This window comes from Opisthorchis viverrini, assembly GCF_000715545.1.
Source record: "Opisthorchis viverrini unplaced genomic scaffold opera_v5_1, whole genome shotgun sequence".
Taxonomy (NCBI): domain Eukaryota; kingdom Metazoa; phylum Platyhelminthes; class Trematoda; order Opisthorchiida; family Opisthorchiidae; genus Opisthorchis; species Opisthorchis viverrini.
Genome location: NW_008751657.1, coordinates 4,770,178 through 4,779,292, shown reverse-complemented (window position 1 = coordinate 4,779,292; position 9,115 = coordinate 4,770,178). Strand labels below are relative to the sequence as shown.

Genomic DNA, 9,115 nt, shown 5'->3' with positions numbered 1-9,115 from the left:
AAGAGAATTGAGGCTAACCCAGGTAAGTGGAGAAAGGTTTGAAGAGAGCTTACTGCCTAAATAACTGCAATGGAGGGGTCGTAAATTTAAAGTACAAATACAGAAATTCAAGGCGGTTGTGTGGTTACGGCCGGCAGTTAAGCCTTCAGGGGTTGCGGCGGACCCCAACAGCAGCTACTCAACTGCTGAAGAGGGATGAGGACATGTAGCAGGGGATGGCCAAGGGGGCTAAACATGCCAAGAACAAATAAGCACTGCATGTGTCATGGACGAAGAACTAGAAGGCGCTACGAAGTTAAGTCGGCACGAGGCTCCGACATGGAGCAGAGGATGTGCTGTGATGGCGGATGAGATGTTGATGTTAAAACCAAGAACAACCGTAAGTCAGGGTTCTGAAGACGCAACACCTCTTGTGTCAGCGGTGAATTTTGCTGGCCGCCGGAGGCAGTCAGTGTGTTCAGAGATAGTAGAGGCCGGTCGTCGAATGTAGAAATGATGACAAGTCCCAGACAGTGTGGATGGGACGTAAAATTTGAAACCAGTATGTGGGTTGACTTCACGTTAAGCCAAAAATCAGTGCCAGAGTACCTTAAATCGGAGCATGTCATGACAGTCTCATCATTCGCAGAAACGGGACAGGTTAGTACTGATTAAGCAGGAGGACGGAATTCTTAAGAAACTCGGGGGCGACAGTTCGATGATACAGATTTTTGGCATGTTCTACGATTTTCTTGCATGTATGCCATCTTAAGCACTTAAGGAGCTATCACGCATAAGAAGTTGACTGGCCCATAACAAGGAGAGCTAAAATTTTTAGTATGGTATTACTGTACTTAAGCGAATGTGTTATTTGCAGTTTTATGCTGCTGAGTGCTATTTGCTTCAACTCCGACTGCACGGAGTTCATCAGAACATCAGAAGGGAATGCGATTTTAGTGGTTTTGACAAATTTTGCAGACGCTCCATGATGGAAAAGGGAGTTGAGCAGATGCGTGGCTCCAACAGCCAACAAACTGGACCAGATACACTACTGTTTCCTCGTGCTGCACATTGTGAGCCTTTTTCGAGATTAGCCTAGCTGAGGCAATAGGACGACACTTGGATACCACTGAACTGTCCTGTTGTCCAGATTGAACGCGGCACTTATCCCGGCGAAAAGGAGCATGGGTAGTACGTTAACTGCTCTGATGTGCATGAAGAGATTTTGAACTCAAGCGGTCTCCGCAAATCTTAAAAATTGCTTGTGAGAGTCCCGGCAAAGTAAGTTCCTGCAGTTGGTCTGAAGTTGCCCAATCCGGTAGAGCTGATGAAAGTAGAGTTTAACAATGGGGCCTTGAAGGTGGCTGAAGGCAGCAGTGGTCATTTGGATATCAGCTACTATGCTAAGGAGTTGGTCGTGAAATTTAAATGTAGGAGAAATCAACGAGCATACAGAACCATCGTTGCCAGACTTGACAAAGTTATTGTTGAACTAGGGGACAAGTTTGCAATCTGTGATGGGGAAAAATGTGATTTTTGATGGATATTTTCCATATCACTTTTTAAACTCCTGGTTTGTAGTTTAAACCAGGATCGAAGATGTGAGGGGCACTAAACCCAAGTCTGGAGTTCTCAAAGGTAAAGGAACGGGCTTTAAGCTTTGATTTTAGATGTGTAAAGCGTCATCTTGACCGAGTACAACCTTCTTAGTGCTACGCATTCGTTCCAGGGTACGCACATTTGAAGCAAAAGCCGGAGTATTTTAGAAATCGACTCAGGTAGATTTCACTATCAGAAGTGATTGGAGGAGTACCATAGTTGGATGAACCTGCGCCAGTAAGCCAGGTGAACTTTGGCGGCTGCGACGGAGGGTAGACTAAACAAGAATAAGAGAGACGAGCTAACAATGTGGCATTTAACTTGGCCGGGAAGTTTGCGTCAGGTGGGTTTAGGGCACCATCCATTTCTGATGTCGAAGAGGTAAAAAACGGAAAGCATTTTGGCAAGCGGGCAGCGGTAGGGTGCACGCACTGAGGCAGCGGCTAAGCGGGCCAATCATCATGAGCCACCAAATGGACCACACAAGAAGATAAGTCATTCCGAAAAGAGCACAGTACAATTTTTATGGTGGCATCGGGACAGTCGCAGATCTCCCGCCCCATAAAGGCAATAAATTCGAAGTAAACAAATTTCGAGAGTTTATTAGCTAAATGTAAGCTGGGCGTTTAGGTCACTTCGACCGTCCTTCCTCAACAGACAGTACGGAAGACCTCTAATGTACCTCTGAACATTGACGTGTAAAAAGGAAAATTTTCAGGACATACTGAGCAGTAGCCGTCAACAACAGTGCATTGAGCCTGCTGGTATTTCTTGTGCAGGGTTTGGGGTGCCCAAGCTGCACACCTTTAATGGGTAGTTGGTGATGTACATATTTTGAAACAAGTGACAATACATTTTGTTCTGACATAAACGTCATGAAGATCACTGAACCCAAAAGACAGCAGCAAATTAACTTTATAACTCCCTGAAAGTGAGTATGATAGCGGCTTTTTATCACCGCCAACAGAGTGTAGAAAAGCTTGAAAGTGAGCTTCAACCGCGATTCAATATGGGTGAAACTCTTTTGGTTGTGTAACTGTGAGCGCGAGCCACGTGGAACGAATTCTGTTGAAAAAAGTCTTAACCTTGGGGCAACATGAATAAACCGGCATTCCGAACAACAGGACATTCCAGAGCATTTTGCGTTTTTTTGCTCTCAGCAGCGTGTTAGGGGAGAGAAAACCGTTGGTTAAAACATGTTTCTTGGTTCCATTTTTTAGAGTTGTGACTGATTGTCCATTTTAAGAAGGTGATGGAGAATACTATGACAACTCGTGCGAAAGAATGCAACTTTTGTACACACATACCCAAGGGTTTTTGTGGAATATCACGAAAATTGGTCTGATCGCCGGTCAACTAGTCTAACTTGTTTGTTATTTGATTCTTCATTTGAAAGACAGAAGACGTCAGACTAAATTGGAGGAAAGTTGTGCTGACAGTATCCGTAGCTGTCAACTTGAGGATGAGTGTGATTTTGCAGGGCAGAAGTTTTGACATTTTTTCACCTATTTACCCGTGTCGTCTGGTTAGAGCAACCTAGTGGCACGCACTATTTATACATGGGCTAAGATGCCTACTTGCGTACCAAGGCTTTCTCTAAAGTATGGGCCAAATCAGTTGTAGAGATTATTTATACAGCTTCACCTCTTTTTGGTAATTTTATTCAGTGTTGAGGCAGAAGTTCGGCATGGGTTCGCAGAATATGTTTTGTAATTTTTCACGGAGGTGACTGGTAGCGTGGGCTGGGAGCCAATCCAATGGTTGCCAGCTAGCCTTATCAAGTTTGTGCTAGTTGGGGGGGATGGCGGGGAAGCATCGGTGGCAATGTCCCAAACCAGCCGTTTTGTGGGTTCGCAACATCGCGCCTCAGTCAGAGTGACTTACAAGATACCCGGCGGAAACGACAGGCTCTTACTGTAACTATTAGGGCCGAATTTCGCTGCACATTCAGCTGAAATTTTAGTTTTGCAAACGATCCTACGAGGGAAATATGTACGAATAACTACTTGATTGCTAACGAGTGGCCCGGTTTGATGGAAAAATTCCAGGTATATATGAATAAATAGGGGTTGGTGGTTCAAGGCGCCTGTGGTGTCATTTTTTCGTTTGAGCGTCAAATCAGTCATATTGGGGGACGGACGTTTGTTCCCCTGAACGGGGGATATCAATGAAGAAACTCTCTTTCCATAATATTTCCCCTCTTAAGAGGATATGTATTGAGATTTCTCTGGCTTGAATCACTGCACAACATTCCTGAGGTTCGGTTGCTGGTTGTGCAGTACTGAAAAAAGCAATATGACCTCGAATCCTTGTGTACGCCTTCCGCTGCTTCAGCGGGGTACCCATCTGAGCGAATTATCTGAGGAATCGCATTTTTGAGATTGACAAAACTTAGCCTTCATGATGTAGAACCATTTGTAAGAAGAAGTTTTCTGTTCATTCATCTTTATTCGAATACTTCTAGCGGACAAATTTTCAAAGAATGAATACCACATTCACGTCTGCACCGCTGAATAGCGTCGAAAAATCTATAGGCTATATTTAATCATGCAGAAATATGAGTGAAGATTGCATGCAAATTAGGGATGCTTTGAGTAACTCGCACGGAGAACACTGGTAAGAAAGAAGTAAAAACCACAGTATGAAAAAGTGTCTCGATAAACTTAAGGCAACGTAGGGACTGAGGATTGCACATATACACGCATTGGTGCCGATAAGATGATTTTTCACAGATGATTCACTTGTCAAGAGGTTCACTGAATTTGTGTACAGATGGTCAAAGGACGATCAAAAAGGAACGGATGTTCAGATAGGGCTAGAACCATACGTGTAGTCCAAAATGCCTGATAAACGTTCTCGTCTTAGTGGGCATGGAAAGGGGGAAGTATCAAATAAAAAAGGAAACCACTCTCCAAGAATGATAAATACTGCTCTCCAGGTTTCGGGAGACGAGTCACAGGAAGCTACTTTCATCATAATGTAGCAACACAAACACGACAGGAACACCAGACCACCCGCCACTAGGACAATAATGTATCTGCGGCCACATTTTGTAATGTGCTTCCCGTACCAGGTGGTTTTTGGTGGTGGTCTGGAAGAATACGGTCCGAGGTAGGCGACGTCTTCGCAACCCACGCAGCAGGTACAGATCTGGTAGTAAACGAAGGACAACTTGTATCAAGATTCAGATGACACGGTGGAGCGTCAATCAAGTTTAGAGACTGCCCCACAATTTTGATGAAAAAGAATACATAAAAGGAGAGCGCTAATATTTTGACATTGCGACGCTCATATCAATTGTCTGACATAAACACAAATGTCTGTAGCAAAAACTTAAGGCCCTGTTTCATTTTATTCACTGAGAAAAGATTAACAAGCCACTTCATAAGTTGGCCTACGGACAACGAATCTCAGGCGATGGCAAGAGGAGCGGTCTCTGCTTTGGGCGCTGGTGGTGAATTAACTGAGAAGAGGCATTCACAATTTCATGCGTCGGATACAATTACCTCGGAAAAACAGATGTTAGGGCGTTTTACAAGGGCAGGGAGATCCTGAAATCTCCGGCTTTGTTCTTTCCACGCAAAAGCATTCTAGCGATTGTAAAGCCGCGCCTGTGCAACAAAAATGTCGTTAACTGACCCTAACCTTGCCAGAGCGCCAAATCACCCGCACGATTTACTGCAGGCCAACTTACTGTAGCAGATAAAATGATGTTACCGGCTTTTCAGTGAAGTCTAAAGTTTCCTAAGGTAATTTCCCCCGTTCTTTTCATATTCGCTCTTAGGTAAATCCAATTAAGCTTGTCACCAGCCAGACAAATAGTTGTAGCAAGTATTTCGCCGGTAAAGAATAAGCTCCGAGTAAAATTTGTATCAAAGTGGGTAGTATAGATCTAAGCAGTGCTGAACTAAAGTCTAAATTTCTTGCGGCACCCTAATTCAATGTCCATTCGGATCATAGCAGCTGGTATTATAGCATTGGTTACCACATTACGACTATTCACTAACTCTCCATCTGTAGGGAACAGTTTGGGTTCGTTCCTTCTAATTGACCCATAAGTAATGGAGAATATTACGCGATATTATTGTCCCAAGTTAATTCACCAATAAGAAGAAGTTTGCTGAAGTTTCTTATGAAAATCTTCATAAAGGAAACTACTCACAAGGTTGCTGAAAACTCTTCGACAGCCCACGACCGGTTTCGCCCTGCTTGGGGCTCATCAGATAGGCGCAGTCCCCGAGTTTCCGTCAACCACATGAAAAGTTCAAATATATCTAATTGTGTACAAAATGATAGGTTCCTAATTCATGCACCAACATGCTCATGGTTAGCAGTTGGGTTTAGAAAACCGGCATTGGATGATAAGAAAGATAATGAAGGTTGTTTGTTCGAATGACATACCCTTTTCGGGGACGCTCCCTCGGATACATCTGACCGGTATTGGGAAGAACGACTGGTTGACAGATTGCTCGATGTTCTCCTGGAAACGTCCACCCGGGTGACTCGGGTAAGTCTTTAGGAAAGATTTAAACGTTGTTTAATAAGGATGAGCACTTATGAAATGACAGAAACCAAACGATGACTGCCGTTTTTCCTCTTTATCCTAATTGAGTAGGCAATATGAGGTCACGTTTGGGTCACACTGTTACCAGTTACTTTACACTTTCTGCAGTAGAACCGTATAATTTCTGATTGCACCAAGCTGGCATGAATGGAGGAGAATTTTGTATCGCATCAGTAGACGCAAACAAAATCGGTAGGGTGAGTGAAACACTGATTCGGAGATGGAAAAGCTTCGAGTTTATAGTTTGCAAGCATTACATAGTTTATCCTCGTTTGCTTTGAGAAACCGGAAAACTGGCCAAGCATATTCAATACTGTGTTGCGTACTCTAATTCAGCAGCTCTTCAATAACTCCCAACGCAGTGAACGCTCCGCATGCTACACTGTCTGAAGCCAGCGAATCGTGACACAAAGTACTCAATACATTCCTTAATCCTTGTTTACAAAATGAATGTTATTGTGTACAATATGGACACCTAGTGAAATGATTCGAAGGAAACTCATGAGTGTTTGAACCTATTTCAACGAAACACATTTAGCCCATTCTAACACTGGGTGCACAATTGCAAAGAGAATCTATTCAGGTTAAGGTCTGGTATGGACGACGCAGTACTCTTAACTCAACAACTCCATCCGTATGAAAGGGAAACAGATCTAATTCAGAAGTTTACCGACATTGTGAGGGAAGTCTAATTTAGGAGTGGATTTAAAGCGCATTTTCAGCTGCTTGCAAGCTTGCTTCTCGAAACTCACTGCAGGGACAGCTTCACGATAGAAAGGACATCTATTTTCTGAGTCTCATTTTCAAAGGACAAGTGACTACATACTATGTGACTTGGTAGCAAACTTTTCTGACCGTTTCGCCCAAAGTGTGGTCAACCACTATTCACCTGGTGCTCCTACATCTCAAATATAAACTGTCGATGCACGGTAGTCTATTCCTTTGCCTGTTATTTTACAGAAAAATGCATATGGCGCATAAGACTGCTGTTTTGAAAAGAGACACAGAACTTTGTCCTGTTTTGGCTGTATCAAATTTTTCACCTTGACTGGGTGACATTTGGGCTGATAAAAGTCGTCTGATTGGCTCATCATACAACAAACACAGCATTGAAAATATTTTTACAAAACCCCATCTTCCTATCGATACCCTTTGGATATCAATAGATGTCCCCCAATAGGGCAACTGCAATACGTGCAACCAGGAAGTGTTTGTACTGTAAATGTGCCTTTCATGGACTCATCGGGTGATAGCTGGTCCCAAAGACCACTCGGCTGTGACGTACACAAATCTCGTGCTCTTATACAAAATTCTCTATGTATTCATTTTGCCTGTATGCATCGTACTATTTTGGTTGTATAAACTATCGACGTGTGTTAACTGGAAAGAGAGATCACAAAACTATCAACCAAAAAATTATTTTTTTCAAAAGCTCATGGCAGCACTGAATGTACTGTTTCTCCCCGGTACTATATGCGGCTCTTTTTTTAATGTAAAGATAAGTTAAACTATATATAACCATTCATAGCCAGGGAAAAACCTTAGGCATGCAGAAATCTGAAATCAATAAATGTTTCTCAAGTTGGATATTTTTATGGAATTTTCCGGAGTAGTTTGTCGTGTGCGTAGCCCCATCACATTGTGCAGTTCTTACAATTTACTCTGATTCATGACTACAACTGTCGAGACTAGGTGAGAATCAGTATGTGGAATCTTAATGAGACAAGGCGTGTAAGGCATGTGGAGCACCTCACAGAAAACTTGTTAGGGTTGACCTATTTCATCCACCTTTGAAACAGTGACTGTCCAGTTTATTTCAAACGGAATGAGAAAGTGAAGAAATACCATTGTTATTTGAGAATACCAGGGCATGGAAAAGTGGCATAATCCTTTTGAGCTGTTCGATGCGTGACCAAGTAAAATCTTCACACGTCATTGTTAAACCACCAGCTTTTATGCTCAAATGGCTTGTTTGAACCATCTACTTATCGTATTATTCCAGTTAACTCATAACAGTGCGAGAACGATGTGAATACACCTGCCACGAATTCTACAATTATCTACCGGCGGAACAACGCTTGCTTGAAGTCTTACTAACAGTACTTTTGTTGGCCGCAACTCGTGAACCGAACACTTGAGTAAGTGACAAGTTTTCAAAGGTACACTCCGTGGTGTCATGAATGTGAGAATCATCGCTGCGGTGGAAATACTGATTGAACCTAATTTAGAGGTCAGTGTTGTGGAATAGGCGCTTTGTCTGTACTTGGCTAGTGTAACGCATTTGAAACTCGACTGTATCTGCTTGCATGTCTCTCATATGACCTTATGTGTGCCTCTCTCTCTCCCCCTATTGCAGGTATCACGGACGAGCTACCACGAGCCCCGGGCAGGAAAGAGTAACCCTCTTGTACACCCCCCCCTGATTGACCTTGACCTGACTTTGTATCCCCGTCTTCCCGTTTCGGTTTCGGTTTAATACACGTGTGTCGTTGCCACGCTCCGGTGTTCTTTTCTGTCCCACCCGACCTGTTCGCATGTGTGCTGTGTATACCGTGTGGATTCATCAATACCAGTCCGTATATCTGCACGTTTCAGAACCGACGTGTGCCGTCGCTACATCCTCTCGAACGTTGAATACCGCTGACTTCCTGACGTCCCAAGCTACATTATTTGTTGAATTAGCGTGTAATACCTGTTACAGATGGAGACCGCCCCATTTTAGTCTCAATTAGCCTACCAAACTAAGTAAGTTTTCATGGTTACTTCCTCAATGGTAAACCGACGGGTGTTGTGCACATCCAACCATCATATTTACTTCTGTCATCGTCATGATACTGGTTATGTGTGTGTGGTCCAAGACAGTATCTTTTAGGGTGGATGGCTAGTTTCAGAAGAAAATCGGTGCTTTACTGGCCGTTTGTAGCGAAATCTATACTGTTCTTCAGGGATGACATTTCTGCGCGGTGGCCTCTA

The 9,115-nt window shown here is 43.3% G+C and overlaps 2 protein-coding genes across 2 annotated transcripts in view; both read right to left on the bottom strand.

Annotated features, from left to right (window-relative positions):
- Positions 1-1,691: 1,691 nt before the first annotated feature.
- T265_00073 (hypothetical protein) lies at positions 1,692-1,943 on the bottom strand (the record flags this gene model as incomplete). The annotated part of the gene is made up of 1 exon (XM_009163730.1): positions 1,692-1,943. The coding sequence occupies one exon, from the start codon at positions 1,941-1,943 to the stop codon at positions 1,692-1,694; it is 252 nt and encodes an 83-aa protein (XP_009161994.1).
- A 2,074-nt stretch (positions 1,944-4,017) lies between these two features.
- T265_00072 (hypothetical protein) overlaps positions 4,018-9,115 on the bottom strand; it is a gene marked incomplete at both ends in the record, with an annotated part of 99,018 nt that continues 93,920 nt past the window's right edge. The window contains 2 exons of the mRNA XM_009163729.1: positions 4,018-4,728; positions 5,980-6,091. Coding sequence (XP_009161993.1) covers positions 4,384-4,728; positions 5,980-6,091 — 457 coding nt within the window. The remainder of the gene's footprint in view (positions 4,729-5,979; positions 6,092-9,115) is intronic.